General features: G+C 38.6%; 1 protein-coding gene across 1 annotated transcript; it reads right to left on the bottom strand.

Annotated features, from left to right (window-relative positions):
- Window positions 1-5,749: 5,749 nt before the first annotated feature.
- On the bottom strand, window positions 5,750-15,982 carry LOC104608843 (uncharacterized). The gene is made up of 2 exons (XM_019199698.2): window positions 15,826-15,982; window positions 5,750-6,203 (listed from the first exon to the last, which is right to left on the bottom strand). Exons 1-2 carry the CDS (start codon window positions 15,927-15,929, stop codon window positions 5,930-5,932), a joined length of 378 nt encoding a protein of 125 aa, XP_019055243.1. The 5' UTR covers window positions 15,930-15,982; the 3' UTR covers window positions 5,750-5,929.
- Between the last annotated feature and the right edge of the window lie 4,366 nt (window positions 15,983-20,348).

Here is a 20,348-nt window from a genome sequence, read left to right on the forward strand (position 1 = left end):
AGTTTGGATGTCATTGGTAAATAGGTCAAAGAACTACACAGTAGGGATAGAAGATTCCAATCAAACGGCTTAGGTATGGAATTCTATCTCATTCTTGGTAACCATTGGATTGGAATTGTCTCTAGGACCCCACGTCTGCTAATAGTGAGGGACGGGGACGTACTTGAAATCACATAATGTTGGATATGTGTGGCGTATATCTATCTGCTTTAGCATCACTCTCTGTGAGCTAATTAAGAGTTGAACATACTTGAAATAACACCCATTTCTTACTTTACAATTACATGCATACCCAAGTTTCTAGTTTCATTTTGCACACTAGTCAGATTTTCCCTAAACGAAACAATGAATTGGGATTTGGGAACATCACTTTTGTATCAATTCAATTCCATGGGTGTCCAATTATGCTACAATAAGAAAACGTGACTCGAGGTCGAGGCTTTGTAGGTTGTAGTGTAGTTGCCTAGTTGGGTGTAACGATCCAAAATAAATCCACCAACTACCTCCTTTCTACGAAATTTCTCCTAATAATTCTATAATTCTGCCCATCAAGCAAACCCTTTCTTTTTATATTGACGACACACTCAAACCAAACTTCATCGTATCTTCTTTCTTAATTAAAGCTTTTAGAAAATTAAGTCATGGTCATGGAGATGCATATGGAGCTTATGTGGTCAAGAATTCTAGTGTGGTACAGTTAGCCCGGTGAAGGGTCCACTGTCAGCTATACACCATTGTTTGGATGCAGCCGTGCAAGTTGGATATCAGTTATCATTTTCATAGGATAAATAAAAGGAGAGAGAGAGAGAGAGGACTGTCAATGGATGGGTTCTGTTGGACTGCTCCAAACCAAATCAAACCAATTATGTTAGTTCCGGTTCCATGATTGATTCTGTCCCAAGTAATAATAGGGTTAGTTCTATTTTTTGCCTATCTTGAACCGGTTATTTTATTAAGTATACATAAAGTTTCCTTAATTTTCTTATTATTTTTACATGTTTTATGTTTAAAATGATAAATTTGATAGATAATATTAGTTAAAATGTTTAATTTATTAATATATAAACAATTTAATATCTTACTATCATTTTTATTAAAGTTTGTTTGTATTTATTTTTTTTATTACGGTTATGTTATCAAAATTCAAGTTTCCTAGCCTCTTGGTCTATGATTTTATCCCAATTAATAATTGGTTTGGGACTATGACAACCTTGTCTTGACCTAAACCCGACCCACTACTTCACAGTGCAGTTTTTGCATCATAGATTTTGCCTACTAAATATATAATATGGGAAAATCTATGATACGGAAAAAGTATCTTTTTCATACCATATCGGATGAGATGACCAATCAACTTCGACTTTCTGTTTCGATGATACAGGGTATTGCAGGTAATCGGTTTTAACAACAATTAAAATCACATTTCAAAAAAAGAAATTCATTTCAAATAATAAAGACGTTAACGTCTTTCCGTTCGTTCTTCCTCCTCAGATGAATCTCTCCCACAGTCGTCTCTTTCTCTCTCTTACTCAAACTTCACATCACCGGTAAGGACGGAACCAGCGGCGGCATCTAACCACTGGTAAATCTCTATCTCCTCTTTCTCTGTCTTTTCTCTCCTCTCTCTGTATTCGATATCATATTTGATTTTCTTTATGTTCTCCATGGACGACACCAACCGGCAACGGCAAACACATTTCTAGGTTTGTTATCTCATTCTCTAGGCATTGTTATTAGATCCCTCTTTTCTACATTTGTGTATATGTTGGAGTGGGAATGACAAGTCTTGTTCTCTTGTAGGTGGCTTGCAGGCCATTTTGACAAATAAGAATAAGTGCTGAAGTGACAGAACTTGCAGCAGGGATCTACACAATGAGGTATTGATGGAATTAACGAAAAAGAAACTTGGAATATATGTATATTTGTAGGTTGATTCTTGATTCTTAGGGTTGCTTTTTGGCAGCTTGGAAATGAATTCCATTGCTCGTTTAATGTCAATTTCATGCAGTTGTCAAACTTCAATTCATACTTTGTTAATGTGCAGTAAGTTTATAGAATAGAAATTCATTAGTACCTATACCCTTCAAGATGAAACTTGTCATGATCAAATACTGAATAATTTAAGTGCCCATTTATTCAGCTAAAAATGTTTGAACCTGATATCAAAGGGCAAAACTTCTTAAGAATGAATTAGCCACTGATCTTTAGGCCAAAAAACGTATTGTAAATTTTTTTTCAGAGCAAATTTGTTCCCTTGAAGTTCGACCAGAAGAGGGAACTCGAAGAAGTTGACCAGAAGAGGGAACTTGAAGGAGAAGTTCGACCAAAAGAGGGAGCTCGAAGAAGTTGACCAGAAGAGGGAACACGAAGGATATAAGAATGGATAACGGAAGATTAGAGATTAACGGATAGGTTAAAGTATTAAACTTTAATTAACATATAAAAAAATATAATTACCAGTTACTTAAATAATTCAAGTAACTGCTGTATACGTGGCAGTAGCATAGGTTTTAGATATGATATGGTTTTCCATATCATAGTCGGACCTATACATTCTCTTAATGAAAATTGAGTTGCAGTTCACTTCACCATAAGCTTCTCGTATGAATTTTGTTTTTTTCGTAGGACAGAAATTGAGGGTGGGGTGGCGCAGAGCAGAATGCACAAGGCCCACTGGCCATACCACATAGAACCTGCAGTTATGCAAGTTTGATCCCACACCTATTTGGAGGGGTGTCAAGTGACCATCTTGACAATTATGTCACTCACCTTGTATGAAGAAAATATATCATCAAAGACAACATAGGGTAGCTGCAGAATCATGGTCAATTGAAGGATCCTTAAATCCTTAATTTCCCAAGAAAAACTAAGGCGTGAACCTTAACATTGACATGGTGATAGTGTTGGGTTTCTGCCCAACACAGACACTGATTTGAGATAGCGTAGTCTCCTAGAGAAGAAATAAGAGAGAGAAAAGAGAAAAGAGAAAAGAGAAAAGAGAAATTTCTGGGTTGAATCTAGGTACCTTTTTTTATTGCTTTGCCTTTTATTTATAAATATATACAAGTTGGTAGTTGTAACAACTCAAGAATTCAAGAATCAAGATTACCACTTGTCTCTTGCATAGTTGGTTTTAACCGACGTTCTCTTTTCCTTAGTAAACTTGTTTGATAACTGGTTTATTAACTTGTTCTTGGTTACTAAGAGTTCCTTCCCCCTCTGAAGTAGTCTCATCCTTGAGGATGAGGTGAGAAAACTGTTGCCTTAGTACTGAGCAGGCCTCCCATGTTACATACTCTGGAGGAAGCCCTTCCCATTCAATTAAAACTTCCCATACCAGTTGCTGATGCTGTTTGATTCAACGATAACCCCCGATATGCTTTGGCTGCAAAATGGCATGTCCACTCTCATCAAATTCTTGTAGAGCTGGGGCAATGCAACCTGAAGTACCCACATGTTTTTATTTTTTCTTTTTTAATTTTGATACATGAAAAGCAAGGTGGAGACGGCAGGATTGGGGTAGAGATAATCTGTATGCAAATGTTCCAAACTGTTCAGTGATGGAAAATGGTCCATAGTACCTTGGAGACAACTTGTGCCAACTTTTTCGCCCTAGTGAATCTTGCCGATAAGGAAGAAACTTCAGATAAACCAAATCACGTATGTTGTATTCAACCTAACAATGATGTTTATCATATTGGACCTTCATTTGTTGTTGAGCTTGTGTCAAATTTATTTTGAGCTCTCTGACAATGTTATCTCTATATGATAGGTGATTGTCTAACCGCCACTAATGAGGTAGATCCTTTTTCATATGGAAATGGGGGTGGTTCACACCTATAAACTGTCTTAAATGGCGTCATACCCGTGGAGACGTGGAATGTGGAGTTGTACCACAATTCTGCCCAGGGTAGCCATTGGACCCATTGTCGTGGGTTATCACTGATGAAACGCCTCAAATGTGTTTCTAAACATTTTGTTAATGGCCTCTGTTTGTCCATCCTGTCTGTGGGTGATAACTCGTTGACCTATTGAGAGTGGAGCCTTGGAGCTTGAAATATTCACGCCAGAAATTGCTTAGGAATGTTGGATCACGATCCGACAAGATGGCTTTAGGTATGCCACCATGTAAACGTGCGATTTCCTTTACAAACATAGTTTCTACCGTTGTGGCACTATACGGGTGCGACAATGGTATAAAATGAGCCTATTTTGATAATCGGTCAACTACCATCAGTATGATGGAGTATCCCTTAGACTTGGGCAGACCCACAATGAAGTCAAGAGAGATTTCTTCCCATACTAAATTTGGTATCTTTTTAGTGATTGGAGAAGACCAGCAAGTAATTGCACCTCGTATTTTTGAACTTGGCACATTGGGCACATTGCTACAAATTCCTTAATGATGCACTTCGGTGCCTTCCCAAAAATAGTGTGATGCAATGCGGCGGTATGTTCTTAAAATGCCTGAGTGTCCTCCCTCTAGTAAGTTGTGGTACAATTGCAATAACTGAGGTAAGTGTGCTAAAGTGGATGACATAACCATGTGACCCTTGAAAAAAAAATGAGCCTTGCATTGAGTAACCTAGTACCATTGTTGGGTTTTGGGCCCATTTAGATTGAATTGCTTGCAGTTTGGGGTTTTTCTTGGATTTTTTATTTTAGAATGCATAGTAGTGGGTATTGCGGTTTTAAGACTGTTAGAATGGGGAGCTCTGATACCATTCGATATGTGTCATAGGAGAATTTATCCCTAAAAACTAGTTGTTAGATGGAGGGAATCCAAACACATATATACCACACAACAGTATCCCATACTACCGATGTGGGATATCTCACATTAGCATTCCATACTACCAACGTGGGACAAATGAATTGTAACATTCCACCACACTCCACAGTCCCGACACCTACGTAGACTAACTTTGCACTAATCCACCTAGCCTCAACCGAACACTACAATACTTGATGTCACGACCTCTGCCACATTATTGCAACTGGGAGGCATAGTGTAGGCTCTGATACCAGTTGTTGGGTTTCTACCCAATACAGACACTAATTCGAGATAGCATAGTCTCCTAGAGAAGAAATGAGAGAGGAAAGAGAGAACATTGAGATTACCGAGTTGAATCTAGATATCTTTCTTATTGCTTTGCCTTCTATTTATAGATGTACAAGTTGTAGTTGTCACAACTCATTCGAAATTACCACATGAATCTTGCATAACTGATTTTAACCCATGTGCTATTCTCCTTGAATAAACTTGTCTGATAACTGGTTTAATGACTTGTTCTTGGTTTCTAACACATGTCAATCTTTATAAAAGTATAAATACCTTAAAAGGTTGCATTTGAATCTTAGGATTCTCTGTTTTGGTCTAATTTTCATCATCCTAAAATTCTCTTTTTTTTCAACATCTTAAAATGCTGTAAGTGGGCTTTTTAACCTGCAAATTTTGCATCATAGAAGAATTTGAGGCACTTGTCATTTCATTTGTGGGATCCAGGTGGTAACAGAATTGAAATTCAATACTGGAACTCGGATCTCCTACCACAAACTGTTTCCACATCCCTACCCAGGACACTACAAGTGTGCATTGGGAATATCTCCCTTGTCACATTCATAATGAGGATGTTGCAAATACACAGCAATGGTGTCTTGTGGGTAGGGAAGTGGGAAAAGTTTGTGGGTAGGAGATCCGGAGTGTCCAAAAGCCTAAAGAAATCAAGACTATAAAATGATTTCCCAGTTATTTAGGAAAGAAATGTATTTTGTCTAAGTTTATTGAAGAATGGAGTTCTACATCCTTATTTTTGTAATTTCAAGTAAAACATACTCTTCTGGCAAAATAGAGCCCTGAATTAAGAAGTTTAAAATACAATCTAAGCAAGAATGTTGAATTTCTATGTTCTATCTGTCCAACACAACTTCAAACATTGAAGCCCTCCGCACGGAGGCATGCACGATGAGCTTCAATCCATTTTGTGCAAGCAGCTTCACCATGCTCCACAATGCATTCATCCCTGAGCTTTTTAGTGTTGGGGCAAGCACAACAGATCTTCTTCTTTGGTTTTGTATCAGCCCCAGATGCTGCGGTTGATCCTTGCTTTTGTTTTGATCCAGATGAAGTCAAGGATAAAAATGTAGACACCGCAACCTCTGTGCTGCTCATTGCGAAGAATCGTTGGACTCGTGGAATGCAACTGTTAAAGAAACTTCACATTAGAATGGTAGGAGAATAAGGAACCATAAATTCACAACACAGAAAAGTGACAGTTAAGTCCAAAGGGAGGGCCACCATATCCAAGATTAGTCTATAAAAAAATCCAATATAAGAACTAGATCTACTTTATCTGTGTCCTAAAGATGGTTAACCTTGTAAGGAAGAATATAAAAATAGTAAATCTGTCCAGAGTAAAACATCGGACAGTTGATGTATGTATAAATATACATGATTTTCTCCAACAATAAGAGTATAAATGTCCCCCTCCATTAGACTACATAGAGGAAAGAAGGATAATACAATCTCAGACAACTAATTATCTATCATCCTCTGTAACTTTTTTTTCTTTTATTTTCTTTTCTTTTTTCTTTTTTTTTTTATTTTTGGAGGGAGGAGTTGTATTAAGACACTAGGCAGACTACAAAAAATGGGAGTACTGGAGTAGTCTGTTCCGATAATTATCCAATTATCTATATATTTACCTGAAAGAAGAAATCAATGGCTTGCAAACTAGCTTCTAAGGAGCCAACCTTCCAGTTTATTATTATTGTCTTATTTTAATAGGTGACTTGAAACAAGTTACCTATTATTGTCTTTTTTTTATTAGCTAAAGTAGAAGTACAAGAAACAAGTTTTCAATACTCAAGTGAAGAAATGAACAGGACTTACAAATGCAACAAGCCACATACAATGTAAGCTGAAAAGGAAAATAAACCAGCAAATCCACTGGAAAGAGAAACAGGTCTTCCAACAAAACTCAGACATCAGATATTTTAACTATTCAAGAGATATGCGCCAAGACTTGGTGGATCTCAGGACTCATCTAATTGAGTTCATTCTAAATGCTTCCTTTGCAGCATGGGCAGCTGTATCGCCATCCCGTTTCTTTTTTTTTTTTTCTTTTTTCCCTGTAATGAAAGGGTAAAGCTCAAAGAGATATAAGCACATTTGGGAATATTATGAGCTTTAGGAGGCCTGTAGGATAAGTTACAGCTCCTTTGTCCAGTCCTATAATAGGGATTCCAAGTTGCAAAGAGCTAATAGAATAGAAATATGCTTACTCTTTCAAGGTCTAAGAACCTCGCACTCTAGAACTAAACAACTTTTATGTTGATGAAAATTCTAACAGTGGTAATACATTGATAAGATCCTATGGGAGAGACTTGGACACTTCCTAAGTTTCCTTACTTCATTGAGGATGCAAGATCTTTGGCAGCTAGGATGAACATCTCATTTAATGGAAATCTGGAGATAGATTGCAGGTTTAGTTCAGGCATTTTATGCCTAATTGAGGGTCAGCCAAGATTCTTCTTTCCTTTTCCTTGTATTTTTGTTTCCTCTACTTGACATGACCCTTTACAATGACAGATTTGACCTTGCTAGCACTCTTAAAAAAAATCTGGAGAACAAAGATATTACACCTCTAATGTGATATTGGAAGGACAAAGGCCCCTCATCACCATCTCTCATCCACTTGATGATAACTTGAAGTCATCCACCACTTCCACACGATAAAAAAGCAAAATAAAACATTACTCCAAGTCCATGTAGGAGAGAGGAGATCTCAGCCCAAACAGAATCACCCTCACTAATAGGGCATGAAAACATTTAGCTGATCTCCATCTTCTGAATCCTGAAACCTGCCCTAGATTCAAAATAGAACAGGTGTCAAAATTTTAGTTGATTGCACCATGTGTACCAGGAATCCAGCTCCCAATACTCCTTCATATATGAATTCATGAATTTGCTGCACTGAATCATCCTCTTATGATTCCATCAGTTGAAAAATCCCAGAACCCCCTCAACAAGAATCCAGTAACTCCGATATCAATGATATCAATCAGCACATCAGCACATTAGGTGGTTGGTCCTTATTAGAGAACAGCATCCATGTCTACTCAGAGGAACCATAAAGGGTTGCCCTCAAACACATGTGCATTATCTTTCCCCTCTTGGCAAGGGAAACATAATTACCAAACATATTCAAAACAAAGGATGGCCATAAAAATGAGGAAGGTAATGAATTATTTGATTTCTAGGTGCCAGGGATCTTTTGTGCACAATAAACATATTCAAGACAATGTTCTTATTGCAAATGAACATTTTGAATCAAGGAAAATGAATGACAAATAGGGTGTAATCATTAAAGTTGACTTGGAAAAGGCATACGATCATGTTAATTGGACTTTCTTGGACTATATGTTGGGTACAATGAACTTTGGGAAAAAAGTGGAGGAATTGGATCAAAGTCTGCACTACAATTTGGGTCTACAAAGGGTAAGTTCAAGAGCTCCAGAGGGTTGAGAAAGGGGATCCACCATCCCCCCTATTGTCCTTTATAGTATTGAAGGGATTAAGGAAAATGACAGAAAGAGCCATTGAGGGAGGTCTGTTGTTAGGTTTTGAAGTGAAAAGCAATGGTTCAAAACTGCATTGTTGCAGTTTGCAAACAATACTTTATTCTTTTTGGATGCCAACTTGGAACAGGTCTTTAACTTAAGATATCTTCTTTGCTGGTGTTAAATTAAGTGTTTGTGCAGGGTTATTTCAGTCTCTCGATAGAGAGAGAGTCTGAAGTCCTATTCTCTTCTCTACGTTCTTCTCTACTGTACCAGGATTTCTGTTTGTTTATTTCTCAAAATACAGGCCTGATCACAGCTGGTTTGAGGTGGTCTCAGGCCTAAAGGTCAATATGGCAAAGAGTGAGATATTGGCAGTGGGAGAAGTGGGTAATATATCAGATGATTCAGATCTGGCAGAGGTTCTAGGCTGTAAGTGGGGAAATTCCCAACCAATTATTTGGGCTTACCCCTAAATGCTAGATGTAATTCAAAAATACATCTGGGACCAGTCTTAGAGTAGGTCAACAGAAAGCTAACAAGCAAGCCTAACAGCTAATTACTTGTCTCTCTTTCCAATTCTAGTGGAGGTGGAAAAACAGATAGAAAAGGCTATGAGGAATTTCCTGTAGAAAGGTTGGAAAGATGAAGAGAAGTTTCATTTAGTGATGCAGGATGATATCTGCAAACCTATTTCCTGTGGTGGACTTGGGATAAGTCGATAATAAAAGTCAAAAGTTCCAATACTGCTCTCTTGGGAGGGTGGTTGTGGAGGTTTTGCACAAATCCGAACAACTTGTGGATGGAGCTGATTGCTGAGAAGTATGGCTTATGCGATAATCTCTCGGGTACTAATTATTTTTGGATGTCCTAGTGTGGAGGGGAATTTATGAAGCCTTCCTTAACTTCTTGAAAGACGTAAAATACCTTCTTGGCAATGGAGCTAGAATAAGATTTTGGTTCTGGTGTGATGAACTGACCTTGAAAGAAAGATTTCCAGAGTTGTTTGTTTTGGCGTGCAACAAAGAAGCTACAGTAGCAGAATGCTATCAGGTAGAAGGAACATCCTGTACTTGGAATCCTGCTTTTAGAAGGAATGTTTATGACGGGAATTGCAGATTGTAGCTGACTTGCTGTCCTTGCTGTACAACCAGCAAATCAAGACAAGATACTAGAAAGTGTAAATGGTCCAAATCAGGTAACTTCTCAGTCAGGTCTTTCTAAAATGGTTTATTGGGAGAACAAGACAGGTCCTTCCCTTACAAAGCCATTTGGGGAACTGCAGCACCATCAAAGGTTAAACTTTTCTGTGGGTGGTGCCATGGGAAAGGTGCTTAACCAAGGAAACGCTTGTCAGAAAGGGAGTTAATCTGCCAGACCTCGAATATTCTTTCTATAATGAACAAATGGAGTCTTTGAAACATCTGTTCCTGATCTGCAAATTCTTTTATAAGATTTGAAACCATTTCAGAAAGGCTGCTCCAGTATGGTTATTTTCCGAATTCAGTGAAGGCCCTTCTGGCTGGGAGGCAAGTTCAAGGGATGTCCAAGAGAGGAAGAGCTTGCTGGGTAGTGGTGCCTTTAGCAGTCATGTAGGCACTGTGGTCTGAAAGGAATGACAGAATTAAGAATTTTTTATCAGAAATCTAATCCAGAGGAGGTAGTAATGAATTGTGCAGCCGACTTGACAAGGAGCTGATTGTCTTCTGGTTGTCTACTTTACTTGTTTCAGTGGAAATGATTTTTCATCCTCTTTTTTGAACATAGATTTTTTTGGGGGGATCCTTAAGGGATATGCTAATATACAGAAATTATTTATATGACTACAGAGGACCATACATGTATACCTTCTTTTTTTTCAAAAAAAAAGAAAATAACAAAGGCTGGTAATAAAGATATTGCATTCCTCACCACTTCCTTAGAGCTGGAGGAGATATTCTTCTTTCACTCGCAGATAAATAACCCTAGTTTTTAGTGGCATAGGTCCCAGCCACATTGTTTTTACTAGAAACAACAGTTGAGGAGGTGAAACTGGAGCAAGCAATTTTGAGAAGGGAGGAATCAGAGAAAGAACCATGAGGGATAAGTAAATTCTGGTGTTTTAAAGTGAAAAGCAAGACCAAAGTAAAAGGAGTTCCTAAGCATGGTTTTAAAGTGAAAACCATAAAGGACAAGTATAGGTTTCCCTACCTTTTCTTTCAAACCAAACACAGCTTAAGAGACTGATCTGTAAAGCAGCAAGGTGCACATCTAAATGGGTGAGGTGCCACAATTAAGAAAAATTAAAATAGCTTAATACACAAGTACAAGAATATGCAATTCTAAATTCTGAAGAAAATAAAATATTTGAAAAAGCTTATTAGAGGCTCAATGTTAAGCCCAGTACATGGTAGGTCGGGCTCAGGGGCCCATCAGGCCATCCTAGGCTTCGTAGCCCATCCTATCCCACCCAGTACATGAGCTGAGGATCCCTCCTCCAATTGATCAATATCTTCAATTTGATTTTATAATGGCAATCTTCTCCTTCTCCTTATTTCTGTTAGCCCAAAAACCTTTTGATCCCACACTTTAACTTCATATTTGACAATTTGCAATTCTTTTCAAAACCTATAGTCTATCCTATCCATCTAATCACTCTGCTTCAAATCATCCTAGTTAAACATTTCCAAGAGGAAGGGGGAGAGAGAGAGAAAGAGAGAGAGAGAGAGGGATTTTCAAAGAATGAAGGACAGATGCCACTCCTCAATCCATTGGAAGTCAAAAGAATGGAGGGGGAGTAATAGGGCACACTGGAACCACTTGAAACAACATCCTAGGAATGGTCATCCCAATGAATGGGGAAAGGAAAATTGTCCAAGTTTACTACAATTTGGACTTTCACTACTTATTTTTCATTGTAAAAATAAAAATTCATTGAATAAAAAAAAGAAAATACAAGAGAAGGAGAAATCGTGAAAATAACAGAACTTCAGATGAACCACAACTATTAAACATCATCAGAAATAAAATCAAAAGTAGACCAGAACTCTACAGAAAATGACTTATGTAGCGTCTTTAGATTAGGGTTGACCCTACAACCAAGAAAATCAATAATTAAAGACCATTCAACCATCTATCCCTTTGTCATTCCTATTCTGGAGCAAATATCTTAGTGGGCATAAATCAGGTTTAGATAATTAGATCTGGACCAGATTAAACTAGAGCCAGGTACAAAATTTATTGAATAGCATGCTTGCCGGATCAGGACTTGGGTCCAATAAAGATCAAATTTTGTGGTACATATTTGGTCCATTTTAAGATATGTGGGTTTGATATATGTGATATCTAAGGGATGTGTACTGATAAAAGGACTCATGCCTGCTACTGATCTTTCAGGAGTAAAACTATGATACATTTACTATGATTCTCTCCATCTACTAATTATGATCCTTAGATGAACAACCAGTCATGAGTATTTTCTTTAGAAGAACAAGTATGGCATATAATGCACCTAACTAAATATGCACAGAGCTTTATGCAAATCAGGTGGACTTATCCATAACAAAACACCACAATCCCCTGGCAAAATATATGGTCCATATTTGTAAATGCTTTCAAAACAAATTCCAACCCAGAAAAGGTGACCCTACATCCCAACATCTCCACATTGCTAAAAGGTCTTTATTTGACTCCTCTATGTATCTCACATTCCTAAGAGTATAGGAAAGTAACAAGTAACTATATTGTTCAAAAAGAAAATAAAAGAAAAGTTCATTAAGTAATATCCACTCAAAATAAATAGGGAAAAGAAAATTCTCCATACAAGCTAGCAAGTCTGCAATGAGAAAGCCATTGTCCACAGTCTCCTCATTACACTTACACCAGTTATCCATTCACTTACCCTGTTCTTTAGATGGTTGACAATAAAGAAACCATCAAGCAACCATCAAGTAATACTTTTTGTAGTTGACTGATTGGTTCAATAAAAGCTGATCAAACCTTCTTTGGAGTGATCCATTGATCCAGCAAATTCAAAATCCAAAAAGGACAACACAAGGTGCTAATCAAAAAGATACCTTTATGATCCTCTTCCAAAACCTGAGAATCCACCTTCCAATGGAAAAGACTAATACTGTAAGGGCTACCCCCTAGGTTCCCTGATATCACATACTCCTAGTTATATCCACTCAGTCTTGATGTAGCCCATCTCAATATCTAATCCAGCTACATACATTATTACATCACCAGAACTTGTATCTACTGCACTGCTACCAATTCACCACTTGTTGAATAAGTTCTTGTTTTGACATAAGATGATCATCACATGCTACCCAAGTTGAGTAAGCTATTTGCTTATGTATAACTAAAATGGTTCATAAAGTGAATGTAACATCAGTTAGATACCAAGAACTCAAGTGAGCATTATATTACTCGAACATGGTAAAAAAAAACCAATTTTAAGATAAGAGTGATACAGTTTAGTGCATGAGCTCTAGACAGTGCACCTTATAGTTCCCATTTACAACACTACAGGTATAGTTCCACAATATTGCAGGAATAATGAAGCTATAGAATAAGAAGAGGGAGAAAGAGATCAAATGAAAATAAGAGCATAACAATTGCAAATAAGTTTCGGATAAAAAGGATAACTTGCAAGTATAAAAGCCCATTAATAATATGCATTAGCATCAACGAAAGTGATCCTCAGCGTTGATGTCCTAACAATTTTTTTCTTCCTTACACACCCAACCCCCCTCCCCGGGCAACCAACAAGAAGTGATGAATAATAGATAAAGTCAGATTCATTCCCTAATAAAAAATATAAACAGCTACGCATAATTAAAAGTAAATAAATAAAAGAAAGCTCGGTTCTTCTATGAAAGGAACTGTTTATTTCAAAAGCATGTCTTAATTTGTTTTTTAATTTATTATCTACTTTCAGTTAGAGTTCTCCACTGATAATCAAAGCTTAGACCCATTAAACAACATAAACAAAGAGTAGGCATTAACTTAATGGCAAATCAACAAACAAACCCAAATAAAATCCAATTAAAATAATTCTTGATCCTTCCCTTTTTCTGCTTCAATTCTCTCACTCCATGAATAAACAGTAACCAAATCAAATATGTAACATCAGCAGAGAAATAATACCTGAATGCTTGAAGCTTGCAACGAGGAAGACGAAAGAATACTCTGGCGTTTTTGAAAAGCAGAGAAAAGTATAGACGTCTGTCTAATGTCTAAACCTTGTCCGGTGATGACTGGTTTGACAAATGGGACGATGGGCGCGTCAAGTTGTTTGTGTTCGTCAAACTTTCCCGAATCTGGTTTTGGGCTTTTAAAAGTTACGGCTACCGTGAACGCAGTCACGGATGACGAATTGTCCCTTTCCGTTTACTTGCTTCCCAAGAAAAAAATTGGGAGCCTCACAGGCACATCCACCGTCATCAATCCCATGGATGACGGGATCTGCTCCTCACACATTGGCGCTTCACAGACACATCAACCGTGCATGTGAGATGTGCCTAATGCATGAGAGGATTGCGTGTGAGGTCGATGTGAGGTGCCCTGTATAAAGAGCAGATTCGGTCTCGTAGATACTATAATTGTATTGTGGTATCGCCAATAACAACACAAACGTCAGTCTGTAAATGTGGGACCCAATGTATTGTGATAGCGTGACATGTCGTGATTAGCCATTAACCGAAGGATACTGGACCAACCAATCATGATGCCTATCAGCCTCATAATATCCCCACCAGCACCGAAGTGTATGAGTCCGGCTTCTATTAGCGCATAAATCGCGCAAAACGCCACGCGTCGTTTATTTCGTGTGCCTACTTAAACCGTGCAAAGCAAAGGAAACGACGTTGACAGGAGATGCCGTTCGTTAGGGAAAAGTATTCCTGAGTTCACTGTATAATTCTGAATTACAGTCTCTCATAATCTGCTAATAGCCTCTTATAAGTCGCATCCTATAAGTGGATTTAGCATCAATCCACGGTCAGGATTCATTCCCTATACGATGAGGCTAAAGAATTCTGAATTGGGCTGATCAGTCTCCCTAGATTCTATTTTACCACCTCGCACCAGTGGCGAGTGGCGACCAACAACCATCACCAACTGAGGAAAAGCTCAAATATTGATTTTTTTTTTCATTTTTTCTTTCCCAAACATTGCTTCAAGTATTGGATTTCTTTCAGTATTCCCAAAACCTACATCGAAATTTCATCTTCTCTGTGCAGCAACAGCGAACAACGACCGGCGAGCTTGGTCTTACTCCCAACGTTAGAGAACATTTAGAGTTTATGCAGAAGCAAGCATGAAGAGCCAAGTTATTCGTCGATCAACATGATGAAAATCTCAAACTCCGCCTCTACTCCTTCCTTGATGAATTCGAGCAAGGATGAATACTTGATGCAGTGGAACTTCGGACATTCTTTATCGAAAAATTGGGGATTCTGGAGGCAAAAATTTGTAGAGCCGAGATTGAGTTTCTAGAGGAGCATATTTACAATAACAAAGGGGACGTTGAGCCAACTGCATCATTAGTACTCAATGGCTTTCTCGCTGACTAGGTATTGCAGATTCTTGCTTTTCGGATTTGAGGAAGAAGAATAAATGGGTTCTGGGAATCAGAAGGCATGGAAGGGTATTATTAATCAGGAAATTGGGGAGACCTTCGTTACAATTCCAAAGGATCTCTATTGCCCAATCTCATTGGATTTGATGAGAGATCCGATGATAACCTCCACCGGGCAAATTTAAGATCGATCACCGATTTCTTGATGGATGGAAGAAGGTCACAGTACCTACCCAAAGACAGGGTAGATGCTTTCTCATATGCGCCTTGTTCCAAATAGAGTTCTCCGAAACCTTATTTCCCAATGGTTCACAACTCATGAATCCACTTTGATCCATCTGAGAACATTGGTATGCCTTCAGAAGTTGTTTCAACGCCACCATCAGCCAAAGTTGCAACTTCTAACAGAGCAACAGCTAAGCTTCTTATCCAACAGCTATCAAATGGGTCACAGGGGGCAAAAACAATTGTTGCCCGTGAGTTGAGGTTTCTTGCAAAAACTAGAAAGGAGAATCATGTAGGCATTGCAGAAGCAGGGGCAATCCCCCTTCTTCGTTGGATACTCTATTCACCAGATCCAATTGCACCAGAGAAGGAAATGCAATTCGATTTACGTTTTGGGAAAAACAAAAGGATGGAAGGAAATGCAATACCTAAAGCAATGTTTGAGAAAGTAAAAATGAAAAAAAAAAAATCAATACCTGAGCATGTTAATCGCCGCCGGTTGGAGAGGGAAAAAATGAGAGTGAACTGGGTTCAGTGTAAGGCGGCAAAGAACTTGTTTTCGAATAGAGTCTAATGGCATCTCTTATCAACGTCTTTCCTTCTCCTCGCACGCTTTAAGCGGATATATAAAATAAAAGACGCGTAGCGCATCTTCCTTTTGCGAGAACGGTGGGTGTATGCACCGTGCCCTAATAAAAGCCGAACTCAAAGTGTACGCATTCGACCTGAGCAAAAGTGCAAAACCTATGTTGAGTGAATGAGGGGGTACGGTTTGAAGTTTAGATTAAACCGAATACAACCCAAACCTGAAACCCCCTGGAACTGGTCCGAACAGTAAATGAGAAAAATAATCGCTTCGCTTCTATATTTTTTGGGTAAGATTGCTTCTATTGAATTTCTGCAAGCACTAGACAGTTTAGGCGAGACCTTTTCCAGGCTTCAAGCCCAGCCCGGAAATTTTTGAATTTGAGCGTAGGTTTATTTGTGTTCAGGCCCGGCTCATTGAGCCCCAAAATTTATGGGCACGACACTTTAAGCATGTTCCAAATCCAACCTAAGATCAATCCAATTATATAAGATCATAAATACGGGCATAGATATATACATAAATATATACAAATACACCTGCAAATTTTTAATATATTGGGTTCAGGGCAACTTTTTAATATATTGGGTCTAGCTATACAAAATTTTAGGCCCAAGCCTATTGACCAATTCAAACTTGGCTTGGGCCTAAGCTAAATCCGAATATGTCAAATTTTAGTGGAAGTTAGGCCTAGGTTGGATAAATTGGACTTGACCTTATGTTTGATTTTAAAGAACAAAACAGATTGAGGGAAGAATAAAATCGATGACTTGTTGAGAGTCCTTTGTATATTTATATTTGAGTTACATGTGTACGGTTGTAAGTTATTTACCGTAAATAGAATACAAGATGAGGAAAATGAGTGATTAGGATAACAGGGTGTTTGGGTTCTTGATGACTCTTTGGTGCATAGACCTGTTCATGGGCCGGGCAGGGCTTTCACTCTGTATTAACAAATTTTTTTAAGGCCCGAGCCCGAAATTTAGCCCATATTGTTACTATTGCTAAAGCGGCTAAATAGAGATAGATAGAGAGAGAGAGAGAGAGAAATTATAAAGAAAAAAATAAAAAATGTATATATTAAATTATAAATATATATATATATATTTATAAATATTATATTATTTATATATTTTATATAATATATAAAAATACATATTATGTATTTTATAAAATATATAATATTGAATTGGGTTGGGCCGGGCTTTTTTGACAAATCCCGAGCCCGGCCCGAAACACAGTCGGGCTTACTGTGTTAGGCCCGCGGGCTTAATTACATGACCAAGCCCAACCGGGGTGCGGGCCGGGCCATCGGGCTACCCGGCCCATGAACACTCTATTGGTGCATGATCTTATCTTTTGCATTATCTCCAATAGCAGTGTTATCTATATCATTATCTCTATCAGCCCCCCGCAAGTTGACTGGGGATGATACAGTTAACTTGGACTGAAGAACAAAGAATGGAGTAAGACCAAGAGACTTTGTTAGGATGCCAGCTATCTGATCACCTGAGGAGATAAACTTGACTTCAAGGAGCTTCTAGGTCACCTGACCTCATACGAAATGAAAGTTTATTTCTATGTGTTTCGTACGTGCATGGAAAACTGGATTGGAAGTGAGAAATGTTGCGCCCAAGTTATCACACCATAAAACAGGTGGTAGGAGAGAACACAGCCAAGTTCACAAGCAGCTAGTGCAAGGCTCCTATACTCAGACTTCGTGCTAGATCGTGACACAATAGATTGCTTGCGAAATGACCAAGAGACCAAGTTTGGTTCCATATATATGCAAAAGCCACCATGTGAACGTACCATTAGGGCATCCATCCCAATCTGCATCAGAAAATGCATGAAGATGCAAGGAAGAGGAAGGTTGGAGTAGCAAGCCATGTGATAGAGTGCTTTTGAGATAGCACAGTATGCGCTTCACAATTGCCTAATGAACATTAGTTGGGGAGTGAAGAAATTGGCACATTTTATTTACTACAAAGGCTATATCAGGCCTAGTGAAGGTAAGATACTATAGTGCTCCTACAACACTTCGATAGAGAGAGGGATCAAAGAGAGTGTGGCTATCGAGCTTGCTGAGTTTAGTTGATGACGCCATGGGTGTAGAGGCTAGTTTAGCATCAATCATACCAGCACATCTAAGATGATCAACTATGTACTTTCTTTGAGAGAGAAGCAATCCCTTGAAAGTGTGATGCACCTCTAGGCCAAGAAAGAAATAAAGAGGCCCCAAATCTTTGGCAATAAATGTAGAACTCATTTTTAGAACAGGATCATCTAACAAAGATGAATGGGAACCAGTGAGAATGATGTCATCTACATAGACGATAGCATAGAGCATGATATTCCCTTGTAGAAAGATAAAGAGAGATGAATCAGACTTTGAAGCCATAAAACCATTTTCAAGAAGAAAACCATATAACTTAGAGTACCACGCACGTGGTGCTTGCTTCAAACCGTAGAGTGACTTCTTAAGATGACAAACATGGGTAGGATGGGTGGAGTTAATGAAGCTGGGTGGTTGAGACCAATGTAAAAATGCATTTTTTACATCAAGTTGATGGATGCACCAGCCCTTAGAGAGAGCAAGGGAGAGAATAACTCGAATAGTAGTAGGCTTAACCACTGGACTGAATGTCTCTTGATAGTCAAGGCCTTCACATTGATTGTATCCTTTGGCAATAAGACGCGCCTTGTGCCACACAATGGAGCCATCGGGATTGTACTTGAGACGAAACACCCATTTGCAACCAACTATGTTCATGTGAGATTGGCTGCATAGCTGCCTTTCATATAGGATATTGTAGAGCCTTGTGGAAGCAACTTGGTTCTGCATCCATGGGAAGAGGGTGGGAAGTGGAGGCAATATAGGTCTTTTAGTTTAAAGATTCCCACTTTGCTTCTAGTTACCATAGGATAAACATAAAGTGTGGGAGGAGCTACAACTGCTACATGTGTAAAAGCATTGGAAACTGGTACTAGTGAGGGATGTGATGTAGGAGAATCATCATTAGAAGTGTTTTCTGGAGAGAGATGCATTGGAGGAGAGTCAACAGTAGAATCATGTTGATCTGTGGCAAGTTCAATTACATGATTTGATGCATCAGCAATGTGTTGATGTATGACAAGTTCAATGACACGATTTGATGCATCAATAGTGTGAGTGGATCCAGTTGAATCTGTGATTGGAATGGGAACCACAGTGGGTGGTTGGTGTGTCCGGAAGCGCGTCGTTAAACACTCCGAAACAGTAGTTTAAACATTTATAATTTTTACCATTTCTCAAACAACTACTAACGTGGTAAATAGGTGAGAACGGGTCGTATCCACAGGGAAGCAAGTGAAAAATTAATATATACTTAGATCCAGGCAAGAGAATGCAATTGGGAATGGCAGAAAATACGAAAATAAAATCTATTATTGTTGAAATTAAATGTTTCGAATTTAAACAAGACAATAAATAAAATTCAGAATTTAATAAAGTATGGGAATCAACAAAGAAAATAAAATAAATAAATGATCCAGAATCCAGATCTAGTGGCGGTAACTGCAAATCGGCTAGACGGCTTGCAGAAACCCCTCCTGACAAGAACTGGGCGCCCGTCCTTTCTATAGCCCTCGAACCACTCGAGACACCTTAGCCTTGAACCGAACGAATTCAGATCTGCAAAAACAGAGAAACGAACAAGAATTAAATCTAAAAGATTGCAGAAATAAAAATAATAGAAAAGAATGGTTGATCAGATCTAGTAGCAATAGTTGCAAAATGGTTGAACAGCTTGCAAGAACCCCTCCTAACAAGAAGTGGGCATCCTCCCCTTCTACAATCCTTGAACTCTTCAAGAAACCTTAGTCTTGTTAACTAGGTGAATTGACCAACCCTTTCTACAAGGCCCCTGGGACCCCTTTTATAGAGAAGGGTGGACATAACTGGGAATAGAGAGAAAGAGGGGAGCGGCAACTGGGTTTTAGCAAAAATATGGGTGCCCTAGGGTTTAGAATGAAGGGTTATGATGGTTCTAGGGTGATCATAAGGCTGAGAAGAAAATGAGAAGGCACCCAATATTATGTAAAGCTGAGATTTAATGGCTAAAGGCTGAATGGTGAAGATTAGAGGTTAGGTGGCTCTTAGGGTTAGAATGCTAAAAAGAGAGTGCCCTACAATGGATGGTGGAGATTAGAAGGGATGGAAGGTAAGGATTTAGCAGTTAGGGGTGGCTTGGGTTTGTTAAGAGTGAAAAGAATGGGTTAAAAGGCGCTCTAGGGCTTGCTAAGGTGTGGGGAGCATGCTAATATAGTAGGAGGGCCGTCAAACTGGGTTTAGCAGCTAGGAGGCGCCCTCTTACTTTCAGTTTTTCACAAAAACACCCCTCTCTCACTTGGACTTCACACTAGCTTCCCAAA

Source organism: Nelumbo nucifera, chromosome 7 (assembly GCF_055504915.1).
Source record: "Nelumbo nucifera cultivar China Antique chromosome 7, China Antique-T2T, whole genome shotgun sequence".
In the NCBI taxonomy this organism is placed as follows: Eukaryota; Viridiplantae; Streptophyta; class Magnoliopsida; order Proteales; family Nelumbonaceae; genus Nelumbo; species Nelumbo nucifera.